Source organism: Anser brachyrhynchus (assembly GCF_964034855.1).
Source record: "Anser brachyrhynchus genome assembly, chromosome: 4".
NCBI classification, from domain to species: Eukaryota; Metazoa; Chordata; class Aves; order Anseriformes; family Anatidae; genus Anser; species Anser brachyrhynchus.
In genome coordinates, this window is record NC_137698.1 from 55731409 (window position 1) to 55752449 (window position 21041).

Here is a 21041-nt window from a genome sequence, read left to right on the forward strand (position 1 = left end):
GCCCCTATCTTGCATTTTGCTTCTTATGCTCCTGCTCTTTTCTTTTAAATAGAGGTGTGATAGACAGCAATAGCACGTTGGAGCTATTTCCCTCCAACTTTGTTTTCCATCTTGTGTACACAGTTACCACATACTAGCTCAATTTAATTATTTACTCCCTCTATTATTAAAGTGTCTTTAATAATAAATAAAACTTTTCTGCCCCAAGGTCAAGTGGAAATGGACTGGTTATCAATTAATCTATCAATGAGTGTCAGGATCTTAGGAAATTCTACTTCGCTTTTGAGAATCAGTTCAGATTTACACTTTCAGCACATACGTGAAAAAAGTCTAAAATCCTATATATTTACTTTAAATCCTTAATTTGTCATTAGTGTTTATTTTCAGAAGGACGAAACAGTAGTAGTTGATATGTGTAGAAATTTCACACTGAAGGCTGATTGCACTCAAGTGAATATTGAGACTCCCTTTACAGTTATTACTACAGTCAGTAACCCCTAGGGTCCTATTTAGGAATATGGATTGCATTATTCAAGGCACCAAATAAACATATATCAATAAAATCATCTCATTTTTGGTTTACCATAGGAGAAATGGAAACAAATAAATGGAGGGTGCGAACAGGTTATTTGCACAGAAAGTGCTTACTTCCTGACTTCCTACTCTAAAGGACTAGGATTCAATTAACAGTATGCACTGTTTCCTCAATATTCTTATTACTTTTTTTTTTTTTTTAAGTTTATTTTCTGTGCCACACAGCTGGACCTCAGTATGACAGATGTAGATGCTGGCTTTGACTCTGTACAGCCAAGAAAAGCTGAAGTGTCAGCCAAAGAACACAGGGACTACTCCTTTCTTTGTACCCTCTGATTATAACTCTAAAGAGTATAAGGCGTCACATGTTAGCTAAGATGGCAAGCAAAGAAAAAGGTAAGTCTGGGCACAGAATGACAGATTTGACTCCTGATAATTTGCTAAATCTGATCTACGCTTGACCTAGCAGCTAGTCAGTGTCATGGGACAGCACAAGTAGTTACGGTGAGGAGGTTTCTTTACCCAAGATCACACCCAAGATGTACTGGGGCTGTTAGAGATACACTGATACTCAGAGCAAGTACTGAAAAATGCAGAAAAAAACTATATTAAAGTTAAATGGTAACCTCCACATAACCATCTTGGACTCTGCATGTGCAGATGACTGAATGAAATGAAAACTTCTGCACTAAATTCAACGCGCAGAGTTATGCAGCAAGTCATGTAGCATACAGCAGGACAGGACCTGACGCTGGGGTACGCGTTGAATGAATTATGCTTAGATCAATGAGGCAACGGAAAGGTGCTGTATGCAGATACATTCTGTCTTAAAATGTTCATGGTATTGAAAGGTTCATTTTGCACTTCTAAGGAAGAAAAGTTTAGCACACTTAGCATCTCCAACCTGGAGTTTGATATGTAGTCCCACAGCAAACAGAAGCTTTCCAGCAAATTCGTGTGACTTCCTTGTTTATTTGGGCAGAAAACTCTCTCTGAAGACCACTATTTCTGGAACTTTTCCCCAACTTTTCCAAAGTTTCACCACAGGCTTTCATGTCTTATTAACAGGAGCACTTGCTTTACAAATCTAAACCTAGACAGAGTTGCATAAGATTACACACATATAAAAGAAATAAAAGTTCCCCCAAAACAGGCTGCATTTCAGAAATCAAGATATTACTTAGAGTATTTAATTAAACAAGTATTGTTTGAAATACATTCAGAGACAACTTTTTGTTCATAAGCTGACTGGCTTTTTTTTGGTCCTTCAAGGGTAGACATGCTTCCCCTCCAAAACAAGATACTACATCCAAGAGTATGCAGAATGAATCTTAACAAGAGCAGAAGTCTTTTAGTCTGTGTTCTCAGATATTTGGTCCTAAATATCCTTACTTCTTAAATAATGCATTTCTAACACTGCCAAAAAAAAAAAAAACCACTATGGTAGTATATTTTCTATTTTACTCAGTCTTTCGCTGAAGATTATTTTTTTCTGGTTGAAAGAAGTGTTTTTCAAGAGCATTGACCAGTTCATCTAGTTCCTTCTTCAATTGCTCGACGTCACTAAAAAACAAAATCCACACAAATACAGAAAACGCTGTCAGAGTAGAGAAGCTAAAAAGAACATTTACAGCCTGATGTATTGTTTTAGACAAACATTTCCGATCAATGATAAAAGTATATATACTTGAGTTCTTGAAGTGACTACAGGAGTAGTATTCAATAATGAATAGCCCTTTCCCCACCAAAGCAATACAGAAAAGCCACTCAGCCCCTACTGCACAGCATTTACCCCTGTGAGTGACAATACCTGTTTCCAGGAGGTGCACAAAGTTCAGAATAGTATTTGATTTTGGGTTCTGTCCCACTGGTTCGCATCGTGGCCACTCCTCCATTAGCAAAAGTGAATGTAATCATTTGGCTACTTTTACTAGTGGGAAGTATCTAGAAATAGTAAGAAGAATATATTTATATATATTTAACATTTAGAAAGGGACTATACTGACTTCAAAACAAAACCCACGACCTGATGTCATATAACTAATACATCAGCTAAAATTAAGTTTTGTTCCATTTTCTTCAGCATTGTGGTCTTGTGACCACAACAGGCAAATGACAGCTTTACCCTCAACCTGGTAGTAAAACTGCTGCTAAATATCACTGCTGGGTAGCTTATTTCAACTCTAGTCAACATTTTAGCTGCAAACAGGAATTGCTCTATGATGAGCTTCCCCAGGAGGAAAAAGAAACATGGCTCATGGAAGGCTGAGGAACCCCAAACCACATCTCAGTAGACTGTCTAGCTTACGCTTACAATAAATTAATGCAAGACTGCTGCAGCACTACAGCAAGACCCTCCTCCCTCCCTCCACAGACAGCCACCTTGGAGAGTAGAGAAAGAGGGGAGATGGGGAGAGAGAGAAGGAAGAAAAAGAAAAGAAAGGAAAGAAGAAATCAACCTTGATTTATTCCCCACCAAAACAAAACAATCATCCCAAACGTAACTCATCTTAGACTCAACATTGAACATAATGTGTTTTAGAGTATTTCTCTGTAGAATATTTTTGGATGTGTTTGCACATACATACACATGATTGTGTGTAATAAAAATGCACTTACAGCTTTTTGATCTGGCTGGCTGCTGTCATACCCAGTAGTTAGATCCCTTATTCCAGAAACTTTAAATCTACCACAAGATTTTGGGTATGTGTTTTCTCCATCATAATTCCTGAGGTTGTCAAAAAGCTGTTGAATCACTTTAGGATCGTGACAGATGAAATACGAAGCTTTGGTAATATGGAGGCCGTATCTGTGAAGACATGGTACTAATGAATTGAAAAAGTAACGTTCCTGTTAGAGTCGTACACCACACACATTATATAACCCTCTATAAAGCAAGAATCTATACTCACGGTCACGCAACTGTGGCATAACTTCACCCCATTACACTTTTTAAAAGGCTTTGACACCCTAATAGCCCTATTTTACACACTTTAAGAGGGAAAGGTCTCTGCACAGAAATTTCCTTAATGATCGAAAATGAGAAAGTTTACTTTGAAATCAGAAGGAAAAAAAAAGAAAAAGGTGCCATTATTGCCTTGAGAAGATCTAAACACCACAGGAAGAGAAACGAATATGTCTAAATAGGTCCCTTGACTGGATGCTAGCTGACCTCTTCTGAGTAAAAGTAATTCCAGACCTTTTCCCAATCCAACTTCAGAGGCTGCTCTCCCATTAAAGTCTTTCTAACTAAACTGTTCCCAAACATCACCTCTTTATGTTATCTATTTGCTGCCAGATAATATGATGCAGAATCTGCATTAAAAACAAGTTGACTGATAATACAGACTTTTCTAAACAGCACATTATTGGAAAGCATACAAGCCTGGGCTGCTGCTTTAAGTGAACTTTTCCTAAAGATGAATAGTTGTAGAGTATCCTTGGTGCCAGGGAAAGTCTGAAGGGCAGAAGCTTTCGCTAACACTAGGATGTTCATGCTAGAAATCTGGAAGGCTTTTAAAGTAGCAACACATTTATACCTAAACGGAAATCTTGAATGTCAATAGTTGTTAAATCAGTCTTGAGAATCCAGCAAGGGAATTAAAAAAGCCTATCCTACATTTGAAAGAAGTAACGAACCTGTTAGGACTGTGTCCTTTTCCTGATCTACCTTGGCTTTGAGATGAGGTAACAATGAGAACAGATCCCCGTACTATACCTCCAAAATACAGAGTAGAGTTTCTTCTGCTTCAACAGCAGTTCACAAGACAATCCTGACCAGGAAAAAAAGAAGTAAAGGAGTAGAAAAGTGGAACACTATACTAGCCACAAAAACAAGCAAACAAAAATAACCCCAAAGCAAGACAAGAAAAGCCCCACAGTTACCAAGCATCTGTTAAGAAGACAGATTTGTTTTCTGATCTGTAGCTTTTCCATGAATAGTGGCCATGCACATTGACACGAACAGTCTCACTCTGAGGTGCATCTGCAGGCTGCTTTTACGCTAAATAAGCTATAACTTTCAGAGGCCTCTTCAGTGGCTATGAATACAGCGGCACTGTGCCATTGCTAAGTTCCACTCAGCGACATTTTCTGATTCTGAAGGCAAGCTGAAGCAGGTGTTTGTTTACTGAATGAGCATTTAAAAGAGCACGTCAGAGAGTCTAGAGCAACTAGCAGTTAAGGGAATTCCCAAGTCAGATACTGTATTTGCAGCTCTAGGCATGATTTTCTCTTCCATGTGTTTGTCTTACTGTTTCATGAACCCACCTAAACTACCATGTACAACAGCTGATAAATTCCACAATTTATGCATTGGTTTTGCCACCTGATTCCTTCTTAACTGGTTGTTAAAACAAGCATGTCTAGTACTGCACACAAATGAGAGCTCTGAGGACTGGTGAAACAAGCAGCACCAAGGCTAGAGTTTTCCATGAATCTTTCTTCAGGTTCCACCAAAGCTTTGTTAGTGATGCTACCAGACATAAAGAGGTGGAAAATATCCACCAGCCTGTGCTGCTCCTTCCTTTGTAACTACAAACCCCAAAACCTTGTAAGAAACATGCCCTGCCCCATGAAATCCAATAACCATCTCAGCTCTTGATTTCTGCAGGTCCTAGAATATGTTACAACGAGAAGTAGCTCCTAATATTGAAAGCTCTCTGAGGGACATCCAGCTGGATACAACAAATAGAATCAGTTATAGAACTTCAGCTGAATCAGCTCAAATATCAGTATTCAGGAGCAGAAAGACAAACCAACATATATCATTGATCCAAAAATGAAAGACAGAATGATATAGTATAGCTATAGCGCCATCTAAAATTAATTTAATCACCAATAGCCCTACAAGCAGGACAGAAACAAGCTGGCTTCAATGGGTAACGTAAATATGCCAGAGCTACTTAGGCACGCTCTGCCGTTAATGTTTTTGTACATCTAGTACGTTTAAGCAGCAAGAAGCACTATGAGCTCCACAGTGCAACAATACTACTGGGGAAAACAAAAGAAAGCAGACAAAAAACTCCAGTCTTTTGCACAAGAAAGAGCCCAAGAGCAGAACTTCTCAAATAGAGGGAACCCTTCAGAAAAAAAACAAGCAAAAATGCTATGAAAAATCTCATTAACAGATTAAGAATTAGAAAAGTAATTCTTTTAATAACTTAAAACTACATAAAAACAAGTCATACGTGCATTCATACCCATGACACAGGAGAGCTTTCTAGATCACTGTTACCATATTCCTGTACTACTGTTTCTTCATGTACACTAGGTTACTATCAAGTCCTGTTAACCGATGTATGTGTCATGGAGAAAATCTGGTTATTGGACAATTATAATCAAACTCACTCATCATAGACTGCTTTCAGCTGCTGAGACAAAGACATATTCCTGGTTGCCAAAAAGCTAGCCATCTCTGCAGTTATAACAGCAGCGCTGACACCATCTTTGTCCAGAACAGCAGGACAGCACATATATCCTAAACAAAGGAAAGTTTAATATATATTATTTATATATTTGATTGATTTTTATAAGGAAAGTAGATAGTATGGGATAGAGAAGTAGCACTGGTGGAGGAGGGGAATGTAAGAGGGGACATTGTTCAAAGGAGAAATGTATATTGCCATACTACACACATTTTAGAATTAAACCAAAAATTTTTTCAGCATAGCCTAGGATTTGAAAATTGTTTACCTTCTAATTAGCGTTAATTTCAATAATCAAAGTATTTAATGAATTTTCAGCACTTATTTGTATCTTATCTGTGCCACGTGCTCCTGAGTACTTTTGGAACTCTCATAAAAAGAAACGCACACTACAGCAAAAATGCAAGTATGGCGCTTTCTCTTAAATGTGAGTATCCCTACATAGTAGCATATGTTAACACTGGGAATTATCCATGAGGTAGTCACATTTCCTCTGGTTTTCAGGCACTGAGATACTTAAGAAATTGTATTACATCTTTACAACCTGTCTCACATACTAATAGCTTTTATCCATGTCTTTCCAGTTTACAGGTATTGTTTGGAGGAGTTTTTACTTTCATGTTTAAACTTAATTGTCAGCTACACATACTCAGCTTGAAATTTAAAGAAATGTGGTTGGTTTTTTTGTTTGTTTTTAAATGGCTTGTAGGGAATTTGCGGTCCAAGTCTACATAGCCATTACTGAAAATATATCCACCTAGTCTGCATCACCATACCTGGTGCTAAACAGAGATTAGGACTGCATACTAGTAATATCAATCAGCCAAACGGATCATATCAATTACTCCTATTAAGTTGAGGCCATTTGGCTACACAGCTATTTTTGGCAGTAGTCCACTTTCACTATTTTACAGGATTCTAGAACGCAATATTCTCTTTCATACCTATAGCCTCTTCAAACGCAAAAAGAACAGCTTTTCCCTGATCCATGAGCTGCTTGGCACGGTTCCCCATCCACTTAAAACCTGTCAGTGTTTCCTACAGCAGTGAGGAAGAAAAAAAAACACGTTAAAAATAAAAGCAATGTTTGACAGAGATAGAGGACACAAAACACCGTGTAGGAAAGCAAATAAAAGGATATAGAATAAACTTGTAACAGCTTACCTCAAAGTGAAAACCTTCCTTTAGTGCAATTGCTCTCAGGATTTTGGAAGAAACTGTACTAGATAACATGTAGACATCTTTGATGGCACAAGCATCCCTATTCTGATTTTTCCAGCAAGTGAAGATCCACCACCCCAAAAGAGCTCCCAGTTCATTTCCAGAAAACACCTTCCATTCACCACTGGAGAAAAAAAGAAAAAAAGTATATGAATTCAAAGGACAGTACTGGAAAAAATCTAGAGGTTCTTCCATACATGAATACTAGCAAATAAACCCACCACATTTTAATTTCAAATAACAGTAACGTGACATTTTGTATCCATTAAGAAAAAAAAAAAAACTTCCCCAAAGAATTCTGAAGTTATATTCCTCCTCAGTCATACGTATCAGCTTATGAATTTATCCAAAGATGAAAGCGATATTTCCAGCATATTTTAAATTAAAGAAAAAAAAAAGCCAGTAGATACAAATTAGAAAAATCAATGGCACAGACATGAAAATACAATTCTCAAACGATCAGTAGTTTTTGTCGACTTGGTAACAAATACATCGATCTGTCATTAAGGAAAATTGGAAAAAAAATCAAATAGTTTAAAAATATATACATTAAAACTGACCCATTGTTAGAACAAGAAAAACTGAAGGAAAAAAAAAAAGGAAAAAACAGATGTCAAAATTGCCCAAAAATCCCAATCATGAAAGGGGACAGAGGAACTGTCAAATTGGCAAAAATGAATACCTACAGAAACAGTACCTGTTGTGAAAGAGAAGCAGACTCAGTCTCCTGCATTTATTGATGCCATCAGGCACTAAGCAATGCACGGTAACAATTAACCTAAGAGAGCTGAGAAAACGTGCTCTAGCAGGAGTTTGTGTCAAAGCAGACATACAGATACTATGGAAGCCTACATTTGTATATGATTAGTGTACAAATAGCTGCAGTGGAATTTGGAAACAATGCAGGACCAAAAGTTAGGTGACAATTAAGGGTTGCTAAACAACTAGCAAAGAGGCAGTTGAATGAAAGCACCATACTTTCAATTGTGGTAATTACAATAAACTTAAGAACCCCTCCGAGTCTCTGGTAGCTATATTTTTAGACAAAATAAAAAATAAATTAAAAAAAAGAGTGGTTTTCCATTTTTTTTTAAACCCATCATAACCAGAACAAACTAAAGCTTTTTATGTATCTTCCTCAATGCTGAATTGCCAACTGAGGCCAAAACCAAGGATATTCCAGCTAAAATACGGAAACAAACCAAAAAAAATGTGAAAGAAAAACTGCCATCTTTGAAGGTGGTACCAGATGAAAACAGGTTATCTGGTGAGCAAAATGGATACTTGCACTGTCTCCTTCTCCTGGGCTTTTGGAATTTGTGGATGACAAATATTTGAGCCTGAAACCAGTTATGCAATCACTGAAGATACTTTTCAAGAAACCATTTCATGTTTTGGGTACCAAGGACTGTTGCCATGATTTTATCTCTCTCTCTCGTGTGTAAAAAAGAATGAGTTCATTCATACTACATATTTCTGTGTCTTAGTCCAAAGAAAAAAGACTACTGTGACTATTCTGCAACACAGGTAGCCAGAATACCTCAAATCTGTCTGACCTTAAGTCCAAAATGGTTTGCGTTTATTTGTCACCATACCTTTCCTGTTTCTCAGCCACTGCAAGTCGGTCAGCATCTGGATCATTTGCTAAAATGATTTTTGCCCCATCTTTTTCAGCCAAAGCAAAAGATAACGTCTGGAAACAGTAATAAGCAACATCAGAGAAGCATTAATACTCCCAAATAACATTTTTGCTTTCTTTACAGACTTTAAATAAACTTTGCTGGTTTATTTAATCTCAAACACCCGAAGTCATGATGTGTGTCTACAAACAAACAAAACAACAACAACAAAAAAAGCACTACCCCAACCACTTCATTTACATTTAACCAATTCACAGGATATAAGCCTGGCAACAGTTGAGCATGAGCAGGATATTTAACTTCACCTATATCATTCCAGTTTTGTAGCCTGATTCGAAAGGTAATTATATTCAACAGGGTCTTTAATAATAAAATGATCATACTCATATCAGAAATTCCAGCCTCCTAATGATCAGGATTGCCACTGTGGTTTGAGAACAATTTAGTCTTTGTATTTCAGATGTAAACTAGAAGCTTTCCAAAACTGGGGGGTAAAGACCTTTTCTTTTTATTTATTTATTTTTAAAAGGAACTGTATTACTTTGCTCTGTGTGCAGATGCTGCATATTCTGATAGATAGCAGAACAAAGTACAGTTTAAAGTTACAGCTAATTATTACCTGACTGGTTCAAAGAGAGTTACGAATTTTAATGAAATGATACAAATGAATCCTTGATAAACGTAAAGATATAAAAACAGAAATAAAATAGATTTTTAACCAATATTTATAACCATGACTGCTGGCAGAAGGGAGACAGGCAAGTTGCTTGACAGACTTTGCAACTATTAATGTATATATATATTTATAAATATTAATAAGTAATATATACATATTTACCAGAACACCTTTGCCTTCTTCAGGATTTGGATACTTCACTGTGGGAAATTCTGGATCAGGATCCTTCTGCTCCGGAACAGCAAAAGGAGGTCTAAGGTCAAATGCCTTGAAGGCCAACTGCACAAATTTGTGACCTACACCATGCACGGAAGTATGAACAAATTTCAAGTTTGTTTCCTTGTTGATATTCCTGAAATAAAACAGATTAAAATTAAACTTGAATACGGCAGAATATTCTATATGAAAATTCACTATGTTTGGGAACTGATGTGACTCATTATTCTATAGCACGGTTAACATGAAAAACTAAAGGAGGTTGCTTTTTAAAGGTAATGGCTTCAAAATTGGTTTAGCCACATTTTTCAGCTCTGAAAGTTATTGTAGATATCTAATGTTCTGGTACATGGAAACCACTGGAATAAGAAAGATAGTACACTCCATACACCTCAAAGGAGGTGAGTGGAAAACAAATACAACTGACTAGTAAGACTCTAGTTCCCCAAATCTGGCATTTAAGCCATCTCCAAAGACTGTGAACACAGTAAACCTAGAAGAGCATGTCTCATTTGAGCTCATTCATTTTTATAGATTACATTGCTAAAAATGTGAGACACGTAAAGGCATTCAAACTCCTGAGACATTTAACTCCTATTCAGAAAAAAAAGCAGCATTATTTCTCACTTAGGCCTGCCTTTCTAGTAGCATTGACTTAGCTTTTAGCATCAGTTACTGGTGACTACTGGTAGTTAAAATTTTGATGCAAGTAGGCAGATTAACAGGCTGTTGCTTATCTAACACACAAATTGATTCTACCTGATAATCACGAAGAGAAACATCCACTTCATTTCGTTAGGTGAAGTTTATGCTGAGCAAGTGACAGCAATACACTGGTGCAAGGCTTCCAAGGTTACCAGGAGCACATGCAAGGCTAGAATTATAGAGCAAGATCTTCTGTCAAAACTGTCTGAAAAGCCTGGTTCACCTCCTCTCTTAACTGCTCATTTTAAGGCCGTGATTCAACAACACTAAATTGGATAGTCAGTGCCAACCCTTAGCTTGCCTCTAGCTGCACAGAATAGTCCCAATCTTCCAGCAGCATTTGGCTGATGCATGGCCACACTAGTCCAGGGAGAAAATATAATCAGAAACTAACTTTTGCTGGGTTAGATTTCTGCCAGAACAACTTCATTAACTTGCTTGCTACGTCACCATGCCACTGCCAGTACTACTGCAAAAGATCACAGGAATGATCACAGACAGAACTGAAAAACACAGCAGAATTGTGGCTGCCCTGAGTTTGATCAATTTAAACTGCCATGCTGACACACCAGATGGAAAATCCCATACCTTAGCAGAGTTAACATCAGTTACCTGTGAAAGCACTGTTTCTGTATGTCTTTGAAATATTCCTTATTGACAGTGGCATAAGGGTCATGAAGTAGCACGCTGCTGTCAATTAGTTTATCATCCCAAGCCTGAGGCCATGGCTCTTGATTCTCCTCAATAGCCTGAGAAATTCCTTTGTCGTGAGGGGAAATGATCTGAGCACCATTTTCCCAGTAAACCTAAATGATAAATGTGGTAAGAGAGTATTTTGGTCATTAATAATGTAGGATAGCTTTGCAATTTTCTGTTGGCTGAGATGTATTTGATAGGATATTACAGTAAATTCAACTAAAGTATACCCAGAATATTTCTCTGTTCATATTCCCAGTGTTTCCTCTCAAACCCCATTTTTGTTCTACAAAAAAAAGCTATTATATTTCATCAGAGCATACTGAAGTTGATAATGAAACACAAAACGAGGCTCAGCTCATTTACTGAGAAGATTCAAATATCAGTCTGGCTGCTAGCCTTGGAATTGATGATATTGAATTCCCCATGATATTTCAGGTACTTTCCACATGATTTTGAGATATAATTGTTATATATAAAAGAATTCTTTAGAGAAAATAAGTGTCAATGAAATGCATTTATCACGAAAAACATTAAAGAGAAAGGCACAAAACCCTTGTAGCTGCCTACTGCAGCAGCCTTGCCACAACAGCAAGCACAAATTCAATTAAGTTTCAAGATGTTCATTACTTTAGTCCTCTGTTGTTTTTTTTTAATTGCCTACACATCCAACAGCAGGCTTTATGTTTTATGTATAAACAGAATTATGTTTTAATTTTTGGCAGTTGTTTGCACAGCTCCTCCTACTGATGGTTTACAAACCGCAGATTTAAGGAGAGATACCTAACAGCATCTGGGTCATGTATACATGTAGCTCAAATAACAAAAAACATCAACAAAAATTAAATTAATTTTAAAAGTAATTGATAAAATATCCAAACGGATGTGAAAAAGCTATCAAAAAGAATACATGAAACATTAAAAAAAAAGCAATTCAAACAATAGGACAAGAAGTTCTGAAGCAACAGGCAGCAAGAAATCCTCCCTGTTAATAGCTTCTTTTTCTAATAAAAAGACAAAAAAGATTTCCTAACCTCCATTTTTGTGTTCTTAACACAGCCAGTATATGACAAGTTCAGCTAAGTGATTGGCAGACATGCAACTCAGCCATGTTTTTTTTAGTGAAAAACAGACTTCTGTCATTTGTTTCTTGAAATACTAAAAAAAAAAGGCACACTGATAATTGCGTAATTTAGCAAAACAAAAATACATTATATGAAATTAATGGAATTCGATCAAAATGATTTGTACAAGGAACTCATTGTGTTCAACATATTTTATTATTTGTATTTGTAAAGGTAAAGACATCTTTTTAAAATCATGAATTGGAGGAACGACCAATGTTTTTTGAAAAGAGGTCATTTAAAGTGTTCCAAAAGTTCCAAAACTATACTTACCTTTCTGCTTTTTAAAGCTAAGATATTGTGTTATTACTCACTACTAGCTCTCAATACATATGTCTAGATCAGAGATCTCAAGAATCAAACTACCTATTTGTTTGGTTGATAACATGATAGGAACTATACACAATAGTATTAGTGTCTCTACATGGAAAAAATTACTAAAAAGCAACCAAAATCCAGAAAATAGATCATACAGGTTTACCTTGTAACCATTATCTTGTTTTGGATTGTGGGAAGCCGTAACCATAATTCCAGCACAAAGCTTCAGATGGGTTACTGTATATGGCTGTAACAAGAAAAGGTTAACTGAAGTTGAATATGAAAAATATTATACAAGGTTTTATTCTCATTCTTATGAGAATACTTCCATACTGCTAAATAAAAAGGTCAGGATATTATTTCTACAGACTGACTCCCTAAAGCAGAAGCTAAGCGCTACTTGATCCACTAGTGTGGTACAACCTTAGTCCTTGCCACTTCTTGTGCTTCTTTCCATTAATATATATTATATCTATTTAGCACTGTTTCAGATACTTTGTGGCTCACTAAAGTAGTGTTTTGATAGAGGGAAGCTGAATGCATGTGTTGCCTGCTGCAGAATGACTTGAGATACCTCAGGTCTGTAAGAGTGTAAAGTCTGGTGACGTAGTGACAGAACTGTGTACGGTAGAGAGAATGAAAACTGCAGCGTTCTCATCCATACCTTCTGTTGAGAGCAGGCCTCTGAGCAACTACTCCATCATTGTGTAGGAGAAAATTGTTTAGGAAAGAGCTACTCTAAATTAATCCAAACCAGATGGAGTGAATAACATAAATAAAGCATTATTTGTGACCAAAGGTCCAGTTCGAATTCACTCCTGGCTCTCTATTTAATAGCAAATAAGATCAACTGTAGTTCTTGCAACACTGCTTTAAGCTGTTCCACAAAGAATCTGGCACTGTATCTACCAGAATTTGTATCAACACAAGAATGCTATATACAAAGTCTTCAACCCTCTGTGCTCTGTTGCAGCATTCACTGGAGCAACTGTTATCAGAGGAGAAACTGTTGCATCTAGTGTAACAGTAAGTTTTTCTCTATTATTCTAGAGCACTGACCCTTAGTGTAATGTGCAACTAGATGTCTAATTTACACCTAATTTACACCTGTGTACGTGCAGACACATTCAGTAACTTCTGGCATAACGTCACTGCAATCTTAACAACCTGTATTTTCAGAAAGCTACCGTGGATTCAATATCCTAAAATAGAAAAAAGAAAATCATGAACTAAACTTCAAAGTTTCAGAAGTTTCAAACTTCTTAGTTTCAGTCAGACTTCAGACTCCCCCAGCATCTAGCTCTACAGCTTCCTCAGGAGGGGAGCGGAGGGGCAGGCGCTGAGCTCTGCTCTCTGAGGACAGCGACAGGACCGGAGGGAACGGCACGGAGCTGGGACAGGGGAGGGTCAGGCTGGGGGTTAGGGAAAGATTCTGCACTCAGAGAGTGGTCAGGCACTGGGACAGGCTCCCCAGGGCAGTGGTCACGGCACCGAGTCTCTCGGAGTTCAAGAAGTCTTTGGACAGCGCTATCAGACACATGGTCTGGTTTTTGGGTAGTCCTGTATGAAGCCAGGATTTGGACTCAATGATCCTGTGGGTCCCTTCCAACTTGGGATATTCTATCATTCTATTAAACTAGAAACTATGAGATGTCTTCTACAGGAAATATGCCTGAAAGCGTGAATGAATACAAACATGGCCCATTGTCACAGGTATTCTACTAAGCTTCTTCAGTCTACTGCTGTGGATGTTGTAAACCACATCTAGATAAACAAGCATAAAACAAACTGCAGTTAAGCTTAAAAAGCCAGAAGTGGTTTGTCTAGTTTTCCGTATTATTTTTTGATACCGTACAGAATTTGTGTGTATATAAATATGTTATAGAAAAACCTACCACAAAAGGAGTTGGTGTTATATCAGAGAACAGATAAACTGGAACTCCCTGGCTGATGAATGTATTAGCAGCAAGTCTTGCAAACCTAGTTAACAAGAAAAGAAGCTGTGGAAATTTATTCCTTTTCTCATCAATTAATTTCCTAGAATTCACAATTTTTTCTCCCCTCACTCCAATTAAAAGATAAAATAAATCCAAATATTATATGCAACTCAAATGTTTTCACTCCCTATTCCCAATGGACAAAACACAACTATAAAAACTGCTTCGGTATTAAGAAAACAAAAATACTATAAAGCCCTCAAATTAATTCATTCTAGAGAAAGAGAATATATTGTTGAAGTAGTTATAAGACCATAACAAACCATGTAAGACATCTACAAAATAGTTAGCAATTAAAAAGTACCTTTTGCTACTACCTCCACTTGAAAGATGGGCACGAGCATCAAAACCAATCACAACTCCTCTCTTTTTCAGGTCACTGAAGTTCTTTTCAAGGTATCTGCAAAATCCCTGAAGACAACAACAAATCCACTTCATTAGCATAATCATAATATTTCATATATCATTGTATAAAGACAACCACTAAAATGTTAATATCTTAAAAAGATAAGCACACATCAGCTCACTGAACCACACTGCAATGCAATTCATCTAGGACCAATAAACACCGGTACCAAAACCTTTCAAATCAATATAATGAAGTTTGACAGCACTTAAGCACTTTTCCAAAAATGAGAACCAACTCCAGAAAGAAACACTTAACACAATTAGGCTGAACTGCAGATTTTGAGAAATGATTTAGTTCTTTTAGGTCTCAGATGAGGAAGTGAACAACTGGCCAACATTTCACTTTCTGAATTGAATCTCATCCTTAATAACGACACCTCTTTAGGGCACCATCAGTCCAGGCAGCAGTAATTTTAAGGACTAACCTACTTTAGTACCTACATGTATGCATACATATTCACTGCACTTCTGTAAATTTACATACAACATACACGAAGTTTAGCTGAATGCTGGCTACCTTCTTTTTTGTTGGTTTGTTTTGCAGTTGTTATGCCAGGACTAACTCATCCTTAGCTTAACTAGCCGTGTATGAATTTAATTGCAAATCAAATCTGGAAGATAACTTATTTTACCAGCTTAAGAGCTTCACTCTGCATATTTTTGGCGATCAGCACTAAAAAATTATTTAAATAACTTCTGAAAATTGGGAGAACAGTAAAAAAAAAAAACACAAACAAAAAACTTGTACTTCCACAGAACGACCATTTGCTTGTTGTGAGGCCCTTCCATTCCTACATACACCCAGCTAAATGAGATAATATGATGAACACAATACCTGTGTTGTCTGGATAATAGTCAAGTCATTCATGTGAGAAATTCCTGCTCCCATGGCAGCCCTGAGCCCTGCTGTGCCAAATTCCATCCGCAAGCCAAAGCATTTCTGTAGTTCTTCCACATTTTCTTCAGCAACCAGTTGCTTCACTATTGCAGAAGTTTTTGGATTCTGCAGATAAAAAAAAACAAAAACAAACAAATAAAAAGCATTTCTAAAATATCTGAATTTTGTGGGGTTTGTTTTTAAACACCCTTAAGCTTCTTAGCAGAACTGACATTCTTCCCCATGTTCTCTACTGGATTACTACAGTATTAAAACCGCACACCGCTTCAGGAACCCAGGAACTTTTGCTACATATTCTGAATTTAAAGTCAGTACAATTTCAACTATTCCTTATTTATCTTTATCTCCTTAAGCAAACATGCTGCCTTGGCAGCACCATATATATCAATTAGGAAAGTGAAAAGATTTCCAAGGTGTCAAACTTAAGTTTTTCTTGTTTTAAAACAAACCCCAAACTTTGCAGTTCAGAGAATTTTTGTTATCAGAACACAATTACTCTAAAACTGTCAGAAAATAAGATAGGCTCATGACTAAGAAATATGACTAAGAAATATTACTTCCACAGTGCTGTGAGTTAGAAACAAACAAAACAACAAAAAACACATATAGTTGTCTGAAGGTTGGCTAACAAGAAAGGGCAGTAACAAAACTAAACAGACTGGTCAGAAGATAGAGGTAACAATTTACACAAAATATATTTCTGAGTAGTGTTTGTGAAAATATATTAAAGGTAACACTCAAGATGAAAGCTTGGCCGAATTCTTAAACACAGTGACTGCGCAGAGCAGTGATGTGCAGTCTCATCAGGCTTGTTATAAACAGTGAAAAGTTTCTTTTCTAAGTCTTCCTCCTTTTCTTGGTGTATTACTTGCATGATACAACTATTACCAGCTCTTTGTTTCTGGAATTAGTAGTCTTGTATTTCCCAACACCTCAGTAACGTGGGATTTGTCAAGTTTAACATTAGTTTGCCTCCCTGAAAACTGATGAGCCAAGAGGACAGATGGCACACTCCAGCCACTAGGCAACGGCGTTATGCAAAGAGGCGGCATGCTCCGCAGGTTAGTCACGGCACGATTACACACACTTTACACTGGAGTACAAAGATTATTATTTCCAAATGATCATAAGCTTTGACTTCTGGTCAACCGAATGACCTCATGAAAGTCACAGACTTTACTATTTCCTGGATAACCCAGGCATGCTTAGAGCAAATGAAGGCATATCATCCTGGGCAGAAATAGATTTTTTTCCCTGCATCTCCAGAACGTGCTGAAGAACATACACAACAGCAGTCATCTGAGTAAACTTTCATAAAAGCGTGTAAGTATTCTGTGCATCAAATTGAGACCACAGTTTGAACACCTAATGAACAAACCATGTTTTTCTTAGACATCATATTATGCTTACAGATTGTGGATGCCTCCTGCCCCAGTCACTGCACCTGCTGCTGAAGGGCAAATGTGATAGTTTAAATAAATACTCAAAAAGCTAATAAGGCTTTGTGCAACTAAGCAAACTATATAATGCAGAATAAGCTGGACTCATTAAAGAAAAAAGTTGTTTTTTCCCAGGTGCGATAAAGCAATTATGTATCCCTGAATTACTGACTTCCAGTTTAAGAATTAGCAATTTACCAACCCAGGAGTGCTGTAACTGAACCCTCCTTGTAGGAGACTCAACTTAATTCCAATAACTTGATAGAAAAAGCTTGGTTGCTTGACTTCAGTTGTTTGGGCTATCCCCCCGCCCCCTCCATCAGAAGCATTACAAAAATATAATGGTAAAACTTCAGCCCAAGTCTGTTTCATATAGACCCAGGGTTTTTCCAGAATTACTATTATAATTGTTTATGGCTATGTTCTCCTAAGAATCTAATTTTTTTTTTCCTCCCCTCTTTTTGACTGTACATACTGTTGTTCCCATTTTATTTCAAGCCTTGCAGAACTCTAGGAGCATTATAATGCCAGTGTATATAGTTAGGGGAAAAACAAACAAACAAACAAAAATAAACCAACTTTTTAAAAGCAGAAGAATCTCTATAAAAGGACCCAATTGTATCTGAAGGATGAAGTGCTGCTTTTTTTCATTCCTCTTTGGTTCTCCCTTTTTTCTATTCTCAAACAAGCTGGATAAGATTATGAGAATACTGATGTCTGACTACAGCAGCAGGTGTTATAATACAGAATTAATACCCATTACTGCAATTTGTTTAAACATCACCTTGTTACACACGAGTTATTTATACTAAATGAAGGCCCTAGAGATGTTTCCTCAGTGCAAAAAGTCCTCTCAAGGTTTTAAAGTAGAGGGACAGCTACCGACTAAACAAGTTTTGTTTGTAATAAAAAGAGAAGCTACCTTCTATCCGTAATTTTATGTTTGATAATAGAATGAATGAAAAATATGATACTTATGTAATGAATACAGTGATGAAAAGAGCCTGGTGATATGCACAGTAATTGTTACCTCCAGTGAAGTCAGCAGGACCATTTCCACGCGTAAGGGTTTGCTCTTGCAAACTATTATTTTGCAAGAAACAGTCAGCTTATCATCATTAAAAATTAACTTCTCCCTTCAAATTCAAAAGCAGTCCTTCCCATGGAGGTTTTTTTTTTATATATCAGAGTAAATGGACAAGGGTTATATCAGATTAGGCTGTTGCTCAATGCAAACACTGTAGGAGCTCCCTGAGAAATATATGACAATACCTTCCTACTTTTCAGCAATCTGCAATGGGGTATTGCATACTGGTCAAATATTACTGCAATCAAAGACGCAACTGTTAACAAAGAGCTAACCTTCAAAAAGGTAAAGATAGTTCAAGGGATGCTGAATTTCACAAGGGTTTCACAAAATAATTGGAATAACCAATTAAAATGAATTGATTAAGCAGAAAACTGGAATATAATTAACAATAGTCAAAGAAGTTATTTTACTGAAATAAAGCACCCTTTAAAACCAGACTGTTTTCTCTAAAATCAATTAAAAAAATTTACACAGAACCTGACCTAATACCCTAACAACTCTGAAAGAAGGGCTGGGATGGCACTGCAGCATCATTAACAGGAATAGAGCTGTCAAACAATCTTTAAGGAAGTATCACAACAAATTGGAAGTACTTCCAATGATGGCCTTTAGAACCTGGAAGTATTTGTTAATATATGTGTGTGTGCACTTTATGTTTTCATTAATGGTCTTGAATAAGCAGAATACCACCTACCAAACAAATATGTAGGTTACACAAAACCTATACAGTATTGTACAGTGATAAAAAAAAATAAAGGGCAGTCACTGAAAGCAATATAAAGGAGACAAATGGCCAACATGTTCCACTACAGCCAAATGAACAAATTTCACATACAGGGACAAAAAATGCAAACCACATATAGGAAATGCAGACCTGAATCTTAGTGGGAAATGCAGCAACAAGCAGCTACAGAAGCATTTCCAAAACACCCCCGTAGAACATAGAAACAAACAGATGATTTTACATCTGTGTACAGTACTACCCAGATTAAAACTGCAGACGGAGAGATGTTTTAAGGAGTTTAAGCACCTTCCCAGGAACAGATGAACTGCGTACTAAAGCGATAGCAGAAAAAGGGAGAGAAAGCGCCAAGGCACCAGACCGCCGTGGAGGTTGAGGTTCAGCCGTCACGTTACTGAAGGCAGGGTCGCCAAGCGCTGGCTGCCACTACCACGAAGCACGATGATGCCTTCTGCGTTTCCTGGTCCTTTCGAGGCAAGCCTTTTTGCAAACAGCATTTGAGCAAAGGGAAACATGGAGGTACCCGGAGGTTTTAATACTTTGAGACAGACAACACGGCAAGTCATCCTCCCCTTGAGCGTTTTACGTCTAGGGACCTGTAAGAGGAGAGGTTAGGAACAACGCGGAAAGGAAATTCAGAGAGAAAGCAGAGAAAGGCGTGCAGCAGAGGCTGTGTCAGAGGGGGCTGCTATGACCGGGGCAGGGTCCCCACAGCGGGACCGACAGACAGACAGACAGCACCCCCGTTGCCTGAACCCCCAGGAGCCCATCGCCTCCCTCCCCGAGCCCCCAGGAGACCAGGACCCCCCTCTCGGCCCCGGGCCGGCCTGGCAGGGCCCCCGGCGCCCCTCACCTTGTCCCACAGCAGCCACTGCTCCGCCGCCCGCCTGAGCGCCGCGTCCCCGGCCATGATGCCGCCCGGCCGCCTCAGCCTCGGCCGCCTCGGCCGCCCCGCTCCTTCCCTCTTCCGCGGCGGGGCCGGGCCGGGCCGAGCCGCCCCAGCTCCGCCCCGCCCGAGGCCGGGGTCAGGGCCGCCATGACGCGGTGTGCTCAGCCCGGCCGCGGGGGTTCAGGGCCGCGGGGTAGGGCTCGGGGCTTTCAGCGGCGCTTTCGTGCGTTGGGTGCAGAAATGGGCAGGGTCCTGCGCCTGTCAGGGAGGGCAGAGCCCCTAGCCAGAGAATAGCAAGCCTTCCCTCGGGGAAATGCGAGCCGAGAGCTGCCTTCGCCCGCAGGCAAGGAGGGGAGCAGCCCGGGGGCTCCGCTGCCACTGCTCCCCCCCGGTGCTCACTCCCGCACGCTCCAGGGACAGGAGTTTCGCACAAGTCGGGGTGAATCCTGCAGTGAGCCGACCCGCAACTGTTTGTTTTTTTTTTTTCTTTTCTCCTTAGTGTTTAATCTCAGACTTTGGACAGCACCCAGCAGCATGACTCCAACAAAGCCCCTTCCGAGATACCACCCAAAAATATCCTGGAGAATTCCTACTCAGTGTTGTGAGACGGCTGCTAACTCCGTTCCCACTCTGTGGGACTCAAAATCCCATTCGCGAAAAGAGCCTGTTAATTGTGAATGTTATTCCCACTAAGGAATACTTTTTGTTTGTGAATACATTTTCTACAAATTACACCGTCAAGATTGATCTGCGCATTATCTGCCAAAACATGCATGATTTCTATGTGTTATCATGTATACTATAAATCAGATATTAATGGCAGGTAAGACCAATAATAAAAGAAAATAGACCAAATATAGTTAGAATAATGAGTACTGCTTTTGTAAATTTTGATGTAAATAATAATTTGTAGAGATATATGGAAAGCTTTCAAAGTTCGGTAGTATGTTACCAGAATGCATGCAAACAAGAAAAATCCTACACATCATTTTCAAAAATGTTAATGAATATCCTTCTACACT

General features: G+C 38.3%; 1 protein-coding gene across 1 annotated transcript; it reads right to left on the reverse strand.

Annotated features, from left to right (window-relative positions):
• Positions 1 to 1486: 1486 nt before the first annotated feature.
• PGM2 (phosphoglucomutase 2) lies at positions 1487 to 20458 on the reverse strand. The gene is made up of 14 exons (XM_080588766.1): positions 19984 to 20458; positions 15797 to 15964; positions 14858 to 14964; positions 14452 to 14536; positions 12720 to 12803; positions 11031 to 11224; positions 9660 to 9849; positions 8777 to 8874; positions 7125 to 7305; positions 6905 to 6998; positions 5884 to 6013; positions 3154 to 3343; positions 2345 to 2478; positions 1487 to 2097 (listed from the first exon to the last, which is right to left on the reverse strand). Exons 1-14 carry the CDS (start codon positions 20038 to 20040, stop codon positions 1995 to 1997), a joined length of 1815 nt encoding a protein of 604 aa, XP_080444892.1. The 5' UTR covers positions 20041 to 20458; the 3' UTR covers positions 1487 to 1994.
• Between the last annotated feature and the right edge of the window lie 583 nt (positions 20459 to 21041).